Genomic DNA, 17,872 nt, shown 5'->3' with positions numbered 1-17,872 from the left:
CCGTGCCAGGCTGGCGTGGGGACACCAAGAAGCTTGGTGACACCAGTGCCAGCCCTGGCCCATGGCTGAGATACTAAACACTCACCAAAGTGTCCCTGGGGGCACGGTGGGTATCCATCCCCTCTGACCCCTCCTGCAGTGGATGTGTCTGTCCAGAACATGCTGAGAGGGGCTTGAGCAACCCCAATGTCTGAGCATGTGCCCCTGGGAGCCAGCTCAGCTTGCTGCAGCACGTGGGAGAGGTGAGGGGAGGAGAGGGCAGCTCAGGCCATGGCTCAGTGTGGGGCTGCAGCGGCCCCTGGGTGCCCTGGGCTGTGCCCAGAGGAGGAAGGTCGTGCCCAGCCAGCTCCCTGCCCACCGTGTGCCCACATGTGCAGTGCTGACGCAGTGACCACGCTGCCACAGCCCAGCCTGGACCTTGCAGCTGTCAGGGAACATTCCGGACCAAACACGGGCACTCCACGTGGCACGTTCAGCCCCCACTGGTGCTGTGCTGGCCAGAGCTGCACCTGGAACCTTGGGCAGCACGGGCACAGCCTGTGCCAGAGCCTTGGGAGCACGGGCACAGCGTGTGGCAGAGCCAGCTGCTGGCACTGCAGTCACACAGCTGGGCAGAAGTTGGGCTCCCCCAGCCTGGCCCCAGTCCTTCCCTGGAAAGCCAGCCCCTTTGCAGTTCACATCCCAGTGGTGCTGCCGGCAGGGCTGTACAGAGCAGCACCCTGAGCATTGTCAGACCAGGCAGAATGCAGAACCCTGCAGTGCCCAGGCAGCTCTGCTGCCCTGCCCTGCCCCAGGTCCACACAGTGACTTTGGGGCTGGGGATTTATCCACAGGGCAGGGCATGCAGCAGTGCTGGGACCGTGTGGCACATCTGGCAGAGTCCTGACCTGTGGCATGTGCACCTGGCACTGCACAAACACACTGGGGTACTGGGCTGAGCCACTCTGTCCTCTGTGCTGGGAGGGAGGAGGTGGCTGCTTCCATCCTGCTTCCTGCTCTCTCCCCATTATGGCCCCAGTTTTCCTGCAGTGACTTTTTCCTAGGGGACTGGAGTGCTAGTCCCCATCCCCCAGCACCTTTTGCCCCATTTTCTGCTGTGAAATCTCCTGGGAAGGATTTATTGCTGATGGTTTCAAAATATTTTTGGAACAGAAGCCAAGTCTGTTGCATTCCTTCACGTTGGCCAAAGTCACTCTCAGTTGAAGACCCTGGAATGAGCTGTTAGGGAATTTATTTTGCAAGAGTAATTATGTTTCTGTGCAAACTTCTTTTGTGTTGGGATATTTTGCTGGTCAGGAGCTCAGTCCAGGGTCTGGGACCACCTTCCTTGGGTGCAGCACAGCCAGGCTGGATGGGACATGCCTGCAGCAGGGCTGAGTCTGTGTCTGTGGCCTTTGCTTGCTCTCCTCCCAGGCCATCCATGCCCATATCCCAGGGAGCAAGGTTTGCTGGTGTTTTGCCTGTCAGACCCCATGGATCTGCATGGCCAGAGGGGCAGGATGGGGCCTGTAACTCCTGCTGTTTGTCAGCAGGACTCAGGACTGGACACAGCTCTCACAGAGACAAACAACCTAGGGCAGGGGTTCAAGGATCCTGACATGAATTTTCTCAGGAGGGAGATAAGTGATGCATTTCACTGGCTGTTGATCATTAATGCCCTGCTGCCTGCTCAGCTCTGGTGGGTGCTGGCTGGGCACCCTGTGCTGCTGCCACAGGGCTGTGTCCAGGCACTGGCAGTTGTGGGTGACAAAGATGCAGTGCCAGCACTGCTAGCAGGGACAGCAGAGTGCAGCTGGGGTGGAGGGGATGCCATGGGCACCGCAGGATGAGTTCTGTGTTTGGCTCTGTACTCACAGCTGGGGTCTGATGGGGCAGGAGGGATTAACCCAGTGGAGCAGTGCTGGGAGAAGAAATGCAGTCTCTGTTTGCAAAGGTCCTTCAGCCCCCACTAGAGATCAGAAGAACACGACTGGCAGCCAGGAGAATCCCAGGCCTGGCTGTCTGGGACTGCAGGGACCTCCAGGAACGGCTTTGAAAGTTTCCCATTATGCAAAGTCCTGGTTAAATTAGCCTGGCAAATGAGGAGGGGGGTGGGCAGTCTGCCCTCTGCTCCATGCACCCACAGCATGCTCCTGGGCATCCCTGCCATGCTCTGGTGGTGGTTCACATGGGGATGGCAGAGAGACCAGAGCAATTGTCAGCCCTGGACGTGGCAGCTCTGCAGGACTGTCACACACAGAGTGTGGGATAATGGAGCAAGGGCTGTGGGTCAGCCAGAGCAGTGAGCTGTTGTCCTGGCTAGCTGGAGGAGCCAGCTGCAGGATCCCCCTGCGTGAGGGGATGGTGAGGGGCAGGGGATGGTGCTGGGGTTGGAGCACTGCGCTCCACGTGCCCTCGAAACCTGTTTTCCCCTTTTACGTAAGCTGTTCCAAACATGTTTGTTACAACCCCCTGGTGATGTACCTTTGGAAAGAGTGGTTTTGGGTCCAAAGATCAGTGCTGGGACAGTGACCTGCCCGCTGCAAACAAGACCCTGCAGAGTATAAAACCCCAGTGGCACAGTGGAGTACGGGACAGCCAGAGGCACGCCGAGGGCAGGGAGGAGGATGGAGGCCAACATGAACCTCCTGCATGATGTGGGCATCCAGACCACACACTGGCTGCAGCAACGCTTCCAGGGCTCCCAGGACTGGTTCCTCTTCATCTCCTATGCTGCTGATCTCAGGAATGCTTTTTTTGTCCTCTTCCCCATCTGGTTCCACTTCAGTGAAGCAGTGGGCATCAGGCTCATCTGGGTGGCTGTGATCGGAGACTGGCTCAACCTCGTCTTCAAGTGGTGAGTGGCCTCGAGCCAACACTCCCACCATGTGCTGGCACACCTGGAGTGATGTGGGCCAGATGGGTGCTCTCAGCCCCAGGGCTGGAGTAGAACAGAGTTCAGCCCCAGCTGGGCAGTGACAATGGTCACTCCTTCCCAAGCCATGCAGCAACAGCTCTCCCCCTCTGCTCCAAGCAGAGATGGAGCCTCCTGCAAACAGAGCCTCCCATCAGCCAGGGCTGGTGCTGAGTGGGGGGATCTCCACAGAGCCCCTCGCCACAGGAGGTCATATTGACTTGCTTTCTTTAAGTTCAGCTCTGGGGCTGGGGCTGGGGACATGGACAGGCAGTGTCAGCTGTCAGGACCAGGCAATCAGCTGGGTGCTGTGTCTGTCAGGATGCTCTGCACCTTGTGGGTCCTTTGCTTCTTCCATCTCCCAGGACAGATCTAAATCTGCAGTTGCACCCTGGATCTCCTCAGATCCCTTCTCTTTTCTTTTTAGGATTCTCTTTGGGGAGAGACCATACTGGTGGGTCCTTGACACAGACTATTATGGCAACAACTCTGCACCAGAGATCCAGCAGTTCCCGCTCACCTGCGAGACTGGCCCTGGTAGGGTTCCCCAAGCCATGGGAAGGGCTTGCAGCCAGGACAGGGGGGGCTTGCCCATGGTGACCTGAACAGGCAAAGAGGGGGGTGCTGGCCTGGCCTGCCTGGCAGCCTGCAGGGAGCACATGCCTCTGGACAGCTCTGGAGAGAGGGCCCTTGCTGCTGTGCTGCTGGGGACACTGGCTGTGCCTGCAGGGGAAGGAGGCAGGGCAGTCCCTACACGGAGCAGACTTTGACCCTTGGTGAAGCTGTGGTGGATCAGCACAAACCCCTGTGAGTGCTCAGCTCTGGCCCATGCAGAGTCTGACCTGGGTCTCTCTTCTTGCCCAGGGAGCCCATCTGGCCATGCCATGGGTGCAGCAGGCGTGTACTATGTCATGGTGACAGCCCTCCTTTCTGCTGCTGGGGGAGAGAAGCAGTCAAGGACACTGGGATACTGGTAAGCTGAGTGCCAGAACCACCTGTGCCAGGCAGAGGTGGCTCCAGCACTGACAGGCACAGCCAAGCCCATCCAGGTGCAAGGCTGTGGGCTGACAGCTGGGGTCTGCATGGCGACAGGCTCAGCGACAGCCAGGCATTGTTTGGAGTACATGATGGCAGTGCCATGGGCAGTGCAAGCTGGCCCTGGCACCGACATGGCCTCCTGTCCCTCACAGGGTGCTGTGGGCAGTGCTTTGGATTGGGTTCTGGGCAGTTCAGGTCTGTGTCTGCATGTCCCGAGTCTTCATTGCTGCTCACTTCCCCCACCAGGTGATTGCAGGGGTTTTCTCAGGTGAGTGTATCAGACCCCCCTCCCTGTCCCTGCAGCAGCACTGTGCTGGACTGCAGTACCTGCAGCACTGACCAATGCTCTCACTTTGTTACTGGCAGGGATGGCTGTGGCCAAGACCTTCCAGCATGTCCGCTGCATCTACCATGCCAGCTTCCACCGGTACCTGGGCATCACCTTCTTCCTCTTCAGCTTCACCCTGGGTTTCTACCTGCTGCTGTGGACATTCGGCGTGGACCTGCTCTGGACGCTGGAGAAGGCACAGAAGTGGTGCAGCAACCCTGAGTGGGTCCACATTGACACCACTCCCTTTGCCAGCCTCCTCCGTAACCTGGGCATCCTCTTCGGGCTGGGGCTGGCCCTCAACTCCCACCTGTACCAGGAGAGCTCCCAGTTAAAGCAGGGCCAGCAGCTGCCCTTCCGCCTGGGCTGCATCGCTGCCTCCCTCCTCATCCTCCACGTCTTCGATGCCTTCAAGCCTCCCTCCCACACGCAGCTGCTCTTCTACGCCCTCTCCTTCTGCAAGAGTGCTGCCGTGCCGCTGGCTACTGTCGGCCTCATCCCCTACTGCCTCTCCCAGCTCCTGGCCACACAGCACAAAAAGGCTGCCTAAGGCACCCCGACACCCCAGGGGTGTCTCAGGGGCAGCTACCAAGCCCTGGGTGCACCTCAGCCACTGTTTGCCTCCCGCTGAGTCTGCACAGGCTGATTCTGCACTGGGAGCAGACCATGGAGGCCGGGCTGGTGGTGCTGCTGGGTGGCTCCCACAACACGGACCCACAGTGCCAGTCACGCTGGGCTGGGGCTGGCACAGAGTGCCCTGCATGCCCACGACTCCCCTGCTGTCCCTCCTGCACCCACAGGTTGGGGTCACCTGCCCAGGACGCAGCAGAGGGAGGTGCTGCGCTCCCTTGCAGCCCCTGGGGACAGGCCACCTCTGTGCTGCAGGGCTGGGGACAGCACCACTGGCAGCAGGGCTCTCACCTCAGTGTGTCTGGGGTCTGCTGAAGAGGCAGCTCTGTGACAGGAATGGACAGACTGTGACACGGAGATCAAGTGCCAGTGTGAGGGACCCCCAGCCCTGGGACATTTGGTGTTCACCTCTGTGTGATCAGTGTGGGGGGCACTCACACCCAGGCGTGCACATGCATTACACGGATCTGTGCACACATCACATGGGGTGGCTGGGGTGTGAACAGGAGGTGTTTTATTAAAGCTGAAGGTTGTTTAGCTGGCGAGTTTGAGTGTCCTGCTGGCCTGCACCATGGGATGGGGATCAGCTCCTGGATACAGGGCTGTGCCATGGCCTGCAGATGGTAGAGGACATTTCTCCTATGGGCTGAAGACCCTCAACACCTGGAAGACATGTTCAAGCCAACAGGAAGGGCACTGCCCAGTGCCCCGGGTCTTCACCTTTTGCGCTGAGGTGCAGCTGAACACTGACAGCACAGTGGGGGCAATGGGCTGCTTTTTGTGCTGTTTATCCAATGTTTCTGGGTGCACTTTGTGCCAGGAACAGGGACAAACTTGAGTCATTTCACTGCTTACAGAAACAAGCTCAGCTTTGGGACCAACTGGCCCAGCTGGGGCTGTGCTGAGCCCCCAGGGTGTTGGGGACAGAACTGGCATTTTGCCATGGTGTGGGGTTGGGGTCATGCCCTTCCCACCTCAGTACCCCAGCCCAGTGCTCACTCTGCAGCAGGGCTGTGGGCTCAACCTGCTGCCCTCCACGCTGTGCAGTCTGTACAGCCCAGTTATCAACCTTCTCAGGAAACACCCTCGCTCAGTCTGAGATAGCCCAAAATACACAGGGAGGTGCAGATACTTTATTCTTGCCAGACTCTGTGTGCGTGAGTAGGATCACTCCCAAAGCACCAGCCCCTGCAGCTCTGACCCCACACCCAGTTCCAGGCCTCAGTGGTGGTCCCTGTGCTCTGATGCCATCCCAATAGCTCAGCCAAGGCTGTGGCCATGCAGCAGTCACACCAGCCATGGGTGGGAACCCCATCTGCTGGGGCTGCTCCCGTCCCCTTGCTCATGACAGATTAACGTCCTTAGGATGGAGGTTTCTTTTATTCTGTTTCTCTGTTTATTAGCAGCATCTGGGGTAAACCTGTCACACCATTTCTAGCAAGAAAGGGAAGGGTAAATTCTCAAATTACCTGTTGAGCCCTGTTGTGGCTCCACAGCGCCCTTTAGTTCCTCCAGAGGAGACTGCAGCAGCTCCAGGGCCTGCCTGGGCAGGAGAGGTGAGCTGAGGGGACAGCTCTGCCTGATCCCGAGGGAGTTTACAGCTGCATCAGCCTGAGAACTACCAATGGTCAAAAAATGACCAGTAACTGCACCCCACCAAGGGAAAGGACTTGGTATGTGGTGAGGAGTGATCTCCTGTCTGTTGGGCACCTGCTCTCCCTTCCAGCTGCTCTCTGCCTTGCCCAGCCCAACTGCCTCTTGCTTGAGCGTTCCTGCCAAGCAACTCCTCCTCAGCAACTGGCACAAAGCAAAACGCCCCAAAGTACTGCCAGCAGGAGGTCCCTTCTGGGTTTGGGAACCCTACAAAGTGGTTAACTAAGGACTACTTTAATCCCTGCACCATTTGTCCTGAGAATTGAGCCCTTGCAGAAAGACATCAATGGCAGATCCCCTCCCCATTTCCGTGAGCAGCCCACGCAGAGCATGTGCACACCAGCTGTTGGGTTCAGGTCTTTATTCTCTGGCAAGAAGCTAGTGGAGCCTATGCAAACAAATATAAGACAAACCTACTTTGAGAATTGTTTCTCATGCTCCTGGGTTTTGATGGCTAATGAATTCCTGGAGCAGAGCTTGCACTTCTCCTCGCCGGCTCATCTTGGCTGCCTTGCCCTGGAAGCGGCCGCGCTTCCCAGCTCCTTTCCCACCCAGCAGCTCTGCCACCCTGCAGCAGCAACACCACAAGCTGCAGCCCAAGCTGCTCCAGACAGCACACACAGATCCCTGCCTGGATCACACTGTGCAGCTGCTCAGTCTGCATCAGAATTCTTACCAAGTTAAACAAATCACAGAACATGTTACCTGGGACCTAAATTTTCAACTGCTTCAACAGGTCCAGCTAGAAGGAAGAGTCCTGCTTCTTTTTCATCTCCCACAGTCAGGAATAGCAGGGTTTCCTGTGGACAAAGATGGGCTTTGCTCCAGATAAATCAGTGCTTTCCACAATGGCCACAGAACACAAACAGCAAACTGACAATTCAGAAGTCTATGTGCATTACTGAAACTGAAACTGCTTGAAAAAAGTAAAAGGGCATCTGAACCTTTTGTGCCCAGTCATGTGCTGTTGGGACATAACAGTACTGGGGTATCCCAAGTTAAAAGGATATAGCTGGCAGCTGAACTAGGTTGTGACTGAAACCTGCTGTTCTTTCTATTCTACTCCTGCCTAATCCTATCCTAACCTATTTCAGCCAGTGAGGCTCTGTACAGCTCTTGGGGGCTAAGACTTCTCCAGGGCTCTGAATTCTCACTGGGGACTGCCCTACAGACTGAGGCTGCTGGGGACAGGTAACCTCAGGTACCTGTCAAAGGAACCAGATCTGCAGATCATGACTGTGGCAGGAACAGCAGCCTGGCCTGAAAAAAGAGTGGTGTCAGTTTAGTCTTTATTAGTGACTCACCTCTGTCCCAATCTCATTAGCAATGATGTTCATAAATTCAGAATCACCCTCTTTCCTGTATGGATGAATTAAAAAAAAAAAACACTTCAGAAAGAAGCAAAACCTCCCTCTAGAATACAAAATCTCAATCAGAAACGAAGTGCCTGATCAGGATTTTGGCCTCTTGCTCTTATTTGTCTATATATGTAAATCCTTGCTGGGCACTCCTTAGGAATTATGCAAGAGTTATCTTTAAGAAATAGAGCTCCCTGGTTTTATTTGAAAATATCAGGTGCATAGGGAATTAGATGGACACAGCAATTTCTCAGCTACAGCACCAGAAGAATTCAGTGACTGAATTACAGATTCCTTTAATTGCACTATTTTGCAGCAGGCTAAGGCAGTTTAATATTCTATTTACTTTGTTTACATTCTTCCTTGAGAAAACAATCTGCTCTCACAAGGTGTGAGAGATCCAACAGTCATAAAACGTGTGGGATACTGCTGGCCCCTCTTCCCTGAGCTCCCCCATACCTGTGCAATACAAACAGCTGCTTTGGAGCAGGTTTGCTCTTGAAGTCCCGGGCTATCAAAACAGCAATGTCTCTAAGCAGGTTCAGGTTATTCTGAAAGAAAAGGAAATTAACTGTACTGCAGCTGGAGAAGTCAGTGTGAACACAGTTGTGCTCCCAGAGGTTTCAGCACTTTTCATAATACTGCAGCCGAAGATTTGACTCCCAATTACCACAATTAATGGTCTAAAGGAAATAATGACAACCCACTTTTCCCAGCCATTCTTGTACCTTCTGGAGCAGTTTCACAGAGCTCTGCAGTCTCTTCACAGCCTCTACGTGCTCACCTGGTCCATTTCTGAAAGAAATGGGAGACTTTGGATCACTACTCTGAAGGACAAAGGAAGGATTTCCTAAAGGAGCAAAACAGGCAGCATCATACACAGCCCCACAACGTGTACCCTGAGGCTTATGGGGTGTCTCTCAGGAGGAGGAGTGAAGATGAAATAACAGAAGTGGAAAGGGCATTACTTGAGCAGGGAGGTTAGAGCCTTCTCAGTACTGTGACTTTGTTCGATTGACTTCAGCACTCTGTTTCCCACCAAGAAAACCAAGTTGGTTTTGTTCTTTTTCCCTTTTTCCACGCCAAGGAGTTTAATAACCTTAAAAAGAAAATCAACCTGGTCAGGACAGCATTTTGGTAATTCACATAGGTGGTCAGTTCCTGCCAGATTATGCCTTGTGGTGAAATTTGACTCTCTGCTAGTGAAAAGAAATAGATTAAAATCAGTCATAAGGTAAACATACAAAAAAAAGGACGGTGTTACAATGGAATTTATGCAACCTTGCAGCCAGGGGATGTACTCTACAAGGCATCTGGATGTATCTGCTAGGAAACAGACTCCAACCAATGACTGAGAAAGTACAAATACTTAAAGGCAGTTCTAGGATTTTATCACCATTTCCCTGCACAGATTTCTCATCCATGATGAGCACTCAAAAATATCAGAGCTTTAAACAGAGGGAATATGGCCAACACCCCTGCCAGTGTCACTGCTGCATACAGGGCTGAGCTCTGCAACAAGGAAACAAAAGCACCTGTGGCACCCAGCCCATGTGTGACCCTCCTGGGGCTCCCTCAGCCTGGGGCTGCTGCCACCCCCTTCCCCATCAGCACAGTCTGGAGCAGCCTGTGGATCCCAGAGACTCTGCCTGTACTTCGTGTGGAGTGTGGCTCCCAGAGGCAGCCCAGCTGCAGCAGCACACCTGGAGGTCACTCAGGTTGGAGACGTGAGTCCCACAGCACAGGTTGGAGTCGATGCCTTTGATGTCCACCACGCGCACTGGCCCTGCGTGGTCATCGGGCAGCCCCCGGCTCCTCACCTGCCACAGGAGAGTGACAAAGCAGGTGACATCTGTGCTCAGTTATTCCAGTCCCACGTTAGCCATCAGTTCCCTCCCACCACTCACTGTTTCAACTTCAGGGTCATCCGCAGCCAGTTCCCTCACTGTTACAGGGATCCTGTCCCGGATTTTCTCGTTCACGCTCTTCTCCAGGGCCTCGACCTGCTCTGCTGTCACCAGCGGGGTGTCCAGCTCAATGACACTGCGCTGACGGCCCAGCTCCCTGCACCAAGGAAGAACATCTGCTGCTGTAGCTGAGATCAGCTGGGACATCCCTTTGTGCAGCACCAGCATCCCACTGCTGGCAATGTGGTACTGAAACAAAACAGACTTCCCTCCTCCCTGTTATGTTCAAAGCACCAGGTGGAAACCAAACACTTAAGGAGGACAAGACAGAGCAAACACTTTGTACAACTTCTCTCCAGGTCAGTCACCTCTCCTGCAACATCTGAGCTCAAGTGAAACATCCAAATTGCTTTTGGTGTTTCAGGGCTCAGGCTCTGTGCAGGGTAGCATGGGGGCACATACCAAACGGGTCAAAAGGAACCTTTACCCTGCTCACCATGAAGTCGTCTTGAATCCAAACATCTGTTCTGCAACGGCTGAGATGAGATGCTGTCCTGGAAGAGATGTGCAAGCACTAGCTCTGAGTGCCACTGCTATTTTCAGTCGGGCTGTGCCTTTCCTGTTGACATTCTCCACAACAGGCGAGTGCTGGGCGCTGAGGGGCTCCTGCCAGTGCTCAGGAGCAGCAAGGAGACAGCTCTGGCCTGTGAGCCTCGGTTCCTGGCACTGCAGCACACGCTGGGGCTGCAAAGCAGGCTGAACTTTCTCTTCCAAACCTGTGTTTGGTGCGTTTGTTTACAAGCCAAGGAGAGCTCGCAGAAGGGCAGCTGCTGCCTTCAGTAGTCCCGGGAACAGACTGCGCACACAGAGCTGCCGGCTTTCTCCCTGCCCTGACCAGGGTGGGCACACGGTGGGCGCTGACCGCCCCCCCGCCCCATCGGCACGCCCCGCGGGGTGTTACCGTGCGCTCCCCGGTACCGGCACGGACCTGAATGCTGCTGCATGTGGTCGAAGCGGCGCTCCCAGTCCAGCGAGAGCAGCACTTCAGCGCCCGGTTCCAGCGCGGCCGGCACGAAATGCACGGCCTCGGGGCCCCGCCGTGTCACGCGCAGCACCGGCACGTCCCCGATGAGGCCGCGGTCATCCGGCTGCGGACACGGGACATCAGTGCCGCCGGCCCCGGCCCGGCCCCCGCCCCGCCCGGCCCGGCCCGTACCTGCCCGCCGCCCTCGGGGAAGAGGATGGTGTCCTCCAGCACCACCTGGAACCCGCGCACCGGCTCCCCGCCGCCCTCGGGCCGCAGCTCGGCGGCCCGGCACGACACCACCCTGGTGGTGAACTGAGACAGAGACGGCGGCGCCGTGAGGGCCCGCCCGGGCCTGCCCCGCGCCCCGGCCCCGGCCCGACGCTACCTGCCGGGCCCAGCTGTCCCGCTGGCACCGGAACACCATCGCGACCGTTCGGCACAAGCGAGCCGGGACTGGCGGCGGGCGCGGCCGCGGAGGGACAGGGACGGGGACCGGCGGTGGCGGCCCGCGTGCCGCGCGCGGGCGGGGCCTGCACGGTGACGCGCGGGCGCGCTCCCGCCGGCGGCGCGCGCTGCCGGGACCGGTGCGGGTGAGCGGCTCCCGGTGCGGCGGCGGCCCGAGCGCATGGCACACGGCTGCGGCAGTTCACGTTTATTGCCCCGTGCCCCGCCAGGGTGACCGGCTACGGGAGACCGGACCGCGTCCGCCGCCCAGGGTCGGGAGGGCTGCCCGCGGCGACGCACGAGCTGAGGCGGCTCCGCTTCCCCGGAGAAGCCTGCCCGCGCTGCTCCCCGGTGCGTGCTACCGGTGCACCGGCTGGCCTCCTGCGGCCGCGGCGTCCCCAGGGGCCTGGGCGTCAGTCATCCTGCGGGAGGGAGGAGCGATGTGCCACGGACTGGGCCGAGACCGGGCCAGCCCCGGTGGCAGCGGGTGGCACCAGCCAGTTGTACCGGGGAGCGTTTCTATGCTGGCTCCGGGACAGGCTGCCCGAGGGGTGCAGCGGGGGGTGCTGCCGGTGCCCCGGAGCCGGCGGAAGGCTGAGGCTGGGTTGTGCTCGGCAGGGCATCAGGAAGCAGCTGGCAGGTGGTACTTACATCCAGGTCATCCATGGCTGGCGGGGGGCCTTTTTCTGTCACCTTCTCCAGCATCTGGATGGGAAACAAACGTCTGGATCCCCGAATGCCGGGGAATGCACGGCGTTCCCCCGTGCCACACACCCGTACGATGTGGCCTAGCTCACCTCTGCGTACTGTTCCACCATGGCTCTCTCCACCTCCTCGTCCCCTTCCCAATCTCGCCAGTTGTCAAAGTCCACGGAGAGCCAGGCTGGCTGTGGGCACAGAGAGCATCCTCTGAGCAGGGAGAGCAGCACCACAGGGACCTGCAGCCCAGGGGCAGCTCCTGCACAGGCAAGGGGCCTTGTCAGACTGGGCAGGGGCAGGAAGCAGCAGTGTCCCTTTGCCTGCAGGCACTGGTCATGATCCTGAGTGTGTCAAGGAAAAGGGGTGCCACAGCCTTCCAGGACGGCAGAAGTCTGTGGGCTAGTGGTGATTATCAGGTAGGGCTTTTTGGGAGCTCTGTCTTGGGATCCCCTCTGGAAGCCTCTGTGTCTGTCCTGGGGGCAGGTTGGTTTCTACGAGCCACAAGGTGCTGAGTGGGGATAGCACATGCACTGAGGCACCAGGCTCCACACACACCTTGATGTTCTCCTTGGTGATGCGTGGCCAGGCCACTTTCTCCTTCCACTTCCTCATAAAGCACGTGATGGAGCGGTCAGAGCGCTTCTCCCGTGAGTCCTGCCAAGAGATCAGGGGTGCCTCAGTGTCTGCCAGGCTCCTCTCTGCACAGGGTTAAAGCTCAGCCCTGTGCAGGCTGTCACAGAAGCACAGAGCCAGGTTGTTTCTGGCTCAAGGCAGCAGTGTATCAGCCCCAGGGTTGGGGTTCTCAGGCTCACCCCACAGACACTCTCAGGATGGGCAGCATCCAGTGTTAAGCAGTGTTGCTCAAGACTGCACAGACTGGCTCTGACTCTGAGCCTGACAGCCTGCCAGAGAACAGTTTGTTGGTGGGAAACCTCACCTTAGAGTTGACTCTGGCGTACAGGTTGATCTCATTGTAGAACTCCACACCGTCCGCATTTTTGCAACTGCAAACATTGTAACAACCGGCCTTAGGAGAGAGCTGAGGCCGTGCATGCTCTCCTCTCACAGAGCCCTCCCGCTCCGCTGAAGCACCCCCAGAGCAGGGCCGGCAGGGCAGCGGCAGCTCACCTGAACACCAGCCGGTGGTCCTCGATGACGACCTTCACGTCCGTGCTGTCCTCGACGCAGAACTCCAGGTACACGTACCGCGGCCGGTCGTACCACAGTGTCTTTGCGGGTTGCCTTGGGGAAGAGCAGAGCAGCGGGCATCACCAGCGGGCATCACAGCGGGCATTTCCCGGTGCCCAGCAGAGCTCAGCAGGGCCCGCACGGGGCAGGGGTCCCGGACACGGGCTCTGCCTGGGCCGAGCCCCGGGACGGGCAGAGGGAGCCGACCGGGGGTGGGTAGCGGACACTGACCCCGGGACTCTCCCCGCTGCCGTCCCACACTCCCCTGGCCGGGCTGGCCCGTGTCCGCTCCCTCTGCCTGGCCCGGCGGCGCTCCCCACTGCTCCAGGTCGGAGGCTCCTGTCGGGCAGTGCCTCTGCCGGGCACCGTGCATGGGTTCCGTGCGCTGCCTGTCCCGTCCGGTCGTGCTCACCTCGCCATGGCGGTGCCGACCCCGCCCCGCGCTATTTTGGGCCGGGGGCGCGGCGGCCGGGCCGGGTCGGGCCGGCTCACTTTTCTCTCTCAGACTGGTTTGCAGTGCTGACTAGTGAAGTACATGAGCTTCAGGAGATACTCCTCACATCATAATCCTGTTCTCTGTAGCTTGGGTAGCGAGGGGGCGCGCTGGCCCCGCCCGGTCCCGCCCCGCAGCGCCAAGATGGCGGCGGCGTCGCGGCGCCGGTAGCGGCAGCTATGGAGGGGGAGGGCGGCTCGCTGGGCCCCGGCGAGCGCTGGGCGCCGGTGGGCGCCGTGTCAGCAGAAGAAGATGAGGATGAGGAGGACGAAGAGGCGGCGGCCACCGGGGGAGAGTCGCCGGAGTCGCTGCCGCGGCTGCGGGCCGAGCGGCGCCGGCTGCACGGGGCGCTGCTGGCGCTCGCCTCGCACTTCGCTCAGGTGCAGTTCCGGCTGCGGCAGGTGGCCCGGGCCGGCCCGGCCGAGCAGCAGCGCCTGCTCCGCGACCTCGAGGACTTCGCCTTCCGCGGCTGCCCCGCGCCGCTGCCCCACGGTCTGGGCGCCGCTCCGGTGAGTGCCCGCGCCGGGCTGAGGGGAGCCTTTACCGGGCATAGCCCCGAGGTCGGTGTGTGGGCTTAACCCCGCCTGAAGCCCATTAACGGCGGCTGCGATCCCGGCTGCGCTGCCCGCGGTGCTCGGGTTTGCACGGAGCTCAGCGCCAGATCTGCACAGGCTCCTGGTGACTCGCAGCCAGCTCGCAGGGATGTGCCCTAGAGCCCTGAGTGGTGTGTCACCGCTCCACGCCCTGGTACAGCACGGCTGACTCAGAGGATCTGTGATATGTACGTGTTATTTGGCCTCTTTCTTCCTGGATCCCTGGCCTTGTGGATCAGGACATGGATGCAAACGGTCTGGAGAGACCTCTCTCTTATGAGATGAGGTGATGTAGCTGGTACCTCTGCTTGGTGCTCACATTTCTCTCTCAGACTGGTTTGCAGTGCTGACTAGTGAAGTAGATGAGCTACAGGAGATACTCCTCACGTCATAATCCTGTTCTCTGTGGCTTGGGTATGACAATAAACCTTCAATTTTATTTACTGATAACTTTTTTTCAGGGTGAGCGAGAGAAGCAGGAGCAAATTGAGGTCCAGAAGGAGAAGCAGAGAGAGCTGATCCTGCAGCTCAAGACACAGCTGGATGACCTAGAGACCTTTGCTTACCAAGAGGGCAGCTATGATTCTCTACCACAGTCTGTGGTTATGGAAAGGCAACGGGTAAGGCTCACAAATCCTCCTGCTGTATTTCCTAGCCCTTCTGAGTGTCCTACATACTGCAGGCACTCATCAGTCTGTATTTCTCACCAGCAGCTATAGAGTATCAGGAGTTTGTCTGTATGTGTGAACGTGTCATGTGTCTTTTGCAATTATTTCTGTGCAGTAAAGGTATCCAGTTTCTGAGGGAACCTCTGGGAAAGGAGTACTGGAAGCTCCTGGGCAGCAGTGCCTCGTGGTGAAATTGCACTGCTCACTTGTGTTTTGCAGATGATTATAAATGAATTGATAAAGAAGCTGGACATGGATTTGAGTGAAGATTTTGCAACACTCTCTCCCGAGGAGCTGCGGCAGAGGGTGGATGCTGCCATAGCACAGATTGTGAACCCAGCCAGGGTGAAGGAGCAGCTGGTGGAACAGCTGAAGACCCAGATAAGGGACCTCGAAATGTTCATCAACTTCATTCAGGGTCAGTGATGAGTTTTTGAATGAGCAGACTGAATTCCTTTGTAATTCCCTGACGTAGTCATGAGGAAGAAAGTCACAGATGTCAGGAGATGGAGGAACAGCTTCTGGGTCACAGGAGAGTACAAATCTCTCTAAACTGATGGTGAGGAAAAGTACTGATAGAGTGACAAAAGAGGTCTATAGGGGTCTGAGGAATGTTGACCTTGATACTTGGGATACGCAGCTGAAATTCACAAATGTGAAATAATGATGTGAAATCCTTTTTGCAGATGAAGTTGGAAGCTCTGGCAAGGCAGAAGATGGCCACTGTGACTGTGGAGGCTCCTACAAACCCAGCACCCGACCGTCTGGGAACAGAGGTGGGCACTGCTGGGCTCAGCACTGTCAGCAAAGCTCCAGCTCCTTCCTGGAGCTCTGATGAGCAGGAGCCAGTCACTGTGTGCTTTTTCCTGGCAGCTGGTTTCTGTGCTTTGGTATTCTCTCTGCTGAAGGCCTGTGTCCTGTTCCTTTACTCTCCTTCCATGGGATCCCCAGAGTAGTCACAGAGCCTGAGCATGTTGCATGGAAGGTGGGCTCAGTCCTCAATGGGGGTCAGGAAGAGACTGCTGATACTTGGTGCAAAACACACACTAATTCATGCTCTTCAGGCTCTGAGCTCTGAGAGCAGGTACAGGGAGCTGGGAGGGATCCAGTGTTCTTTAGAGTTTGAGACCTCCCTACTTATCCCTTGAACCTGCTGGAAAGATAATAATATAGCACGAGGCATCTGCTGCTACTCAGTATGCTAACCTGAAGGGATTTCCAGATATTTGCACTCCCTTTGTGTGTATGAACAAGCAGAGTTGTTGGCTCCCTAATGAGATTATGTTTTTCTCTTTTCTAACCTGGTCAGTGAACCCAGAAGATGCCAGAAGGATGCAAGAAACGGGCCTGCAGCTCATGCGCCGCGTGCTGGCCGTGCTGCAGATCTTTGCTGTCAGCCAGTTTGGCTGTGCCACGGGTCAGATCCCTCGCACCCTCTGGCAGAAGAACCAAGACAACCAGGACTTCTCCCCCTTAATAGAGAAACTGGAGTTGTCGGTGGAGCGGGTGAGGCAGCTAGCCCTGAAACACCAGCAGGCAGAGCACGTTATCTGTTCCTCTGAGCTGCAGGACGTTCCCCTGGGAGGCAGAGACGAGCTGACTCTGGCTGTGCGCAGGGAGCTGACGGTGGCCCTGCGGGACCTGCTGGCCCACGGGCTCTACGCCTCTTCCCCAGGCATGAGCCTGGTGTTGGCCCCCATCGCGTGCTTGATTCCCGCCTTCACTCCCTCGCCGCAGACCATGCACCCCTGGGAGCTCTTTGTCAAGTATTACAACGCTAAGAACGGACGAGCCTTCGTGGAATCCCCGGCTCGCAAGCTGTCCCAGTCCTTCGCCTTGCCTGTGACAGGAGCAGTGGTGGCTACCCCCAAGCAGAGCCTGCTGGCAGCCATCCACACGGTGCTCACGGAGCACGGCCCCTTCAAGCGCAGCGCGGACTCGGAGCTGAAGGCTCTGGTGTGCATGGCGCTGAACGAGCAGCGCCTGGTCTCGTGGCTCAACCTCATCTGCAAGTCTGGAGCTCTGGTTCAGTCTCACTACCAGCCCTGGAGCTACATGGCCAACACCGGCTTCGAAAGCGCGCTCACCCTCCTCAGCCGCCTGAGCAACTTGAAGTTCAACCTCCCGGTTGACCTGGCTGTTCGGCAGCTGAAAAACATCAAAGATGCGTTTTGATGTGTTTTTATTGTCGTTCATCCATTTTTCCACTAGTAGGCAGCTGCTGGGCTCAAGAAGCCTGGCTTTTGTAAGACCAAGTTTGTCTCTTTGGTATTTGCTTTTAGGAAAATCTTAGGGTGTTGTGATGTTGGCAGTGTGTTGTCTGATGCAGAGCGGCTGGAGGCCACAGGCTGGGCGGCAGCACCTCGCCCTGCCCACTCCCTGCTGCTCTCAGGCCAAACTGCCCTGCCCAGTGTTTGGGGGTGGGGGGCAGAGGCCTGGCCACGGGGCCTGCAGGTGGGGGAAGGCCCGTGGGATGTGCAGCTGAGCTCCTTTGTGGTTATTTATCACAGTCTCCGCTCTACACCTTGCACACACACGATCCCTCGTGGAGGAGGGAGCTGGCAGGTGTGGGGGCTGCCCAGTCACAGGGGACTTGGCCTCCCCCGGTAGGAGAAGGGGAGGGCCGTGCCGGAGGTGCCCGGGGGCTCCTCCAGCGGCTCTGCAGTCTGTGTCCCTTGGGCTGCCGGGGCGCTTCGTCCAACGGACCCAGCTCCTTGTTCCGGGCTTTTTTGGGGGGTCAGTGCAGCCCGGTGTCCCGCGGGATATATTAAATACCGCTGTACTACCTGTGGGCCGAGCCCGCCGCCGTCCCGTGTGCTCTGTCCGTTACCGGGGCTGTGCCGTGCCCGGGGAGGGGGCGGGCGAGGCGGACACCCGGCACCGCCGGGGCGGGGGTGGCTGAGGCGGACGCCGCACCGCTGGAGTGGGGGAACGGGGGAAGCGGACACCGGCA

At 57.8% G+C, this 17,872-nt stretch overlaps 4 protein-coding genes across 9 annotated transcripts; 2 read left to right on the top strand and 2 right to left on the bottom strand.

The window, feature by feature from the left end:
* Positions 1-165: 165 nt before the first annotated feature.
* Positions 166-5,508, top strand: G6PC1 (glucose-6-phosphatase catalytic subunit 1). Of its 2 annotated transcripts, XM_041463065.1 has the most exons (5): positions 166-2,836; positions 3,321-3,430; positions 3,758-3,866; positions 4,084-4,199; positions 4,298-5,503. In XM_041463065.1, the coding sequence occupies exons 1-5, from the start codon at positions 2,607-2,609 to the stop codon at positions 4,807-4,809; spliced, it is 1,077 nt and encodes a 358-aa protein (XP_041318999.1). In that variant the 5' UTR covers positions 166-2,606; the 3' UTR covers positions 4,810-5,503. The 2 variants fall into 2 exon arrangements, with proteins under 2 accessions (XP_041318999.1, XP_041318998.1); XM_041463064.1 differs by having other exon boundaries at positions 2,696-3,430; positions 4,298-5,508.
* On the bottom strand, positions 4,399-11,385 carry LOC121351154 (alanyl-tRNA editing protein Aarsd1-like). Of its 4 annotated transcripts, none has more exons than XR_005954760.1 (14): positions 11,220-11,385; positions 11,024-11,146; positions 10,796-10,955; positions 10,304-10,361; positions 9,808-9,964; positions 9,604-9,720; positions 8,869-8,999; positions 8,629-8,695; positions 8,360-8,451; positions 7,847-7,901; positions 7,248-7,342; positions 6,960-7,110; positions 6,359-6,507; positions 4,399-4,569 (listed from the first exon to the last, which is right to left on the bottom strand). XR_005954760.1 is itself a non-coding variant. In XM_041463063.1 (12 exons), the coding sequence occupies exons 1-12, from the start codon at positions 11,256-11,258 to the stop codon at positions 6,975-6,977; spliced, it is 1,230 nt and encodes a 409-aa protein (XP_041318997.1). In that variant the 5' UTR covers positions 11,259-11,385; the 3' UTR covers positions 6,889-6,974. The 4 variants fall into 4 exon arrangements, 1 of the variants encoding a protein (XP_041318997.1); XR_005954762.1 differs by having other exon boundaries at positions 6,359-6,432; XR_005954761.1 differs by having other exon boundaries at positions 6,359-6,428.
* Positions 11,386-11,471: 86 nt separating this feature from the next.
* On the bottom strand, positions 11,472-13,646 carry PTGES3L (prostaglandin E synthase 3 like). 2 transcript variants are annotated; one of them, XM_041463087.1, is made up of 7 exons: positions 13,578-13,646; positions 13,106-13,219; positions 12,915-12,981; positions 12,533-12,631; positions 12,076-12,165; positions 11,930-12,002; positions 11,472-11,700 (listed from the first exon to the last, which is right to left on the bottom strand). In XM_041463087.1, exons 1-6 carry the CDS (start codon positions 13,583-13,585, stop codon positions 11,937-11,939), a joined length of 444 nt encoding a protein of 147 aa, XP_041319021.1. In that variant the 5' UTR covers positions 13,586-13,646; the 3' UTR covers positions 11,472-11,700; positions 11,930-11,936. The 2 variants fall into 2 exon arrangements, with proteins under 2 accessions (XP_041319021.1, XP_041319022.1); XM_041463088.1 differs by having other exon boundaries at positions 11,930-11,983.
* A 145-nt stretch (positions 13,647-13,791) lies between these two features.
* Positions 13,792-17,704, top strand: RUNDC1 (RUN domain containing 1). Its single transcript, XM_041463056.1, has 5 exons — positions 13,792-14,167; positions 14,713-14,871; positions 15,139-15,337; positions 15,606-15,695; positions 16,229-17,704. The coding sequence occupies exons 1-5, from the start codon at positions 13,838-13,840 to the stop codon at positions 17,092-17,094; spliced, it is 1,644 nt and encodes a 547-aa protein (XP_041318990.1). The 5' UTR covers positions 13,792-13,837; the 3' UTR covers positions 17,095-17,704.
* The last annotated feature ends 168 nt before the right edge of the window (positions 17,705-17,872 follow it).

Source organism: Pyrgilauda ruficollis, unplaced genomic scaffold (assembly GCF_017590135.1).
Source record: "Pyrgilauda ruficollis isolate IOZ18807 unplaced genomic scaffold, ASM1759013v1 scaffold161, whole genome shotgun sequence".
In the NCBI taxonomy this organism is placed as follows: Eukaryota; Metazoa; Chordata; class Aves; order Passeriformes; family Passeridae; genus Pyrgilauda; species Pyrgilauda ruficollis.
This window is presented reverse-complemented; position numbering and strand designations above follow the sequence as displayed.

What these genes read in the sequence shown, in the direction of transcription:
- LOC121351154 (XM_041463063.1), bottom strand. Translation starts at nt 11,258, where the DNA reads ATGGTGTTCCGGTGCCAGCGGGACAGCTGGGCCCGGCAG. An exon ending in GGGACAGCTGGGCCCGGCAG is followed by an intron (nt 11,147 to 11,219) that starts GTAGCGTCGGGC and finishes TCTCTGTCTCAG; the next exon opens with TTCACCACCAGGGTGGTGTC. An exon ending in TCCCCGAGGGCGGCGGGCAG is followed by an intron (nt 10,956 to 11,023) that starts GTACGGGCCGGG and finishes CCGTGTCCGCAG; the next exon opens with CCGGATGACCGCGGCCTCAT.
- G6PC1 (XM_041463064.1), top strand. Translation starts at nt 3,019, where the DNA reads ATGGAGCCTCCTGCAAACAGAGCCTCCCATCAGCCAGGGCTGGTGCTG. An exon ending in CACCTGCGAGACTGGCCCTG is followed by an intron (nt 3,431 to 3,757) that starts GTAGGGTTCCCC and finishes CTTCTTGCCCAG; the next exon opens with GGAGCCCATCTGGCCATGCC. An exon ending in TCAAGGACACTGGGATACTG is followed by an intron (nt 3,867 to 4,083) that starts GTAAGCTGAGTG and finishes TGTCCCTCACAG; the next exon opens with GGTGCTGTGGGCAGTGCTTT.
- RUNDC1 (XM_041463056.1), top strand. Translation starts at nt 13,838, where the DNA reads ATGGAGGGGGAGGGCGGCTCGCTGGGCCCCGGCGAGCGCTGGGCGCCG. An exon ending in ACGGTCTGGGCGCCGCTCCG is followed by an intron (nt 14,168 to 14,712) that starts GTGAGTGCCCGC and finishes ACTTTTTTTCAG; the next exon opens with GGTGAGCGAGAGAAGCAGGA. An exon ending in TGGTTATGGAAAGGCAACGG is followed by an intron (nt 14,872 to 15,138) that starts GTAAGGCTCACA and finishes TGTGTTTTGCAG; the next exon opens with ATGATTATAAATGAATTGAT.
- PTGES3L (XM_041463087.1), bottom strand. An exon ending in GACCACCGGCTGGTGTTCAG is followed by an intron (nt 12,982 to 13,105) that starts GTGAGCTGCCGC and finishes CAATGTTTGCAG; the next exon opens with TTGCAAAAATGCGGACGGTG. An exon ending in TGGTGGAACAGTACGCAGAG is followed by an intron (nt 12,003 to 12,075) that starts GTGAGCTAGGCC and finishes TCGGGGATCCAG; the next exon opens with ACGTTTGTTTCCCATCCAGA.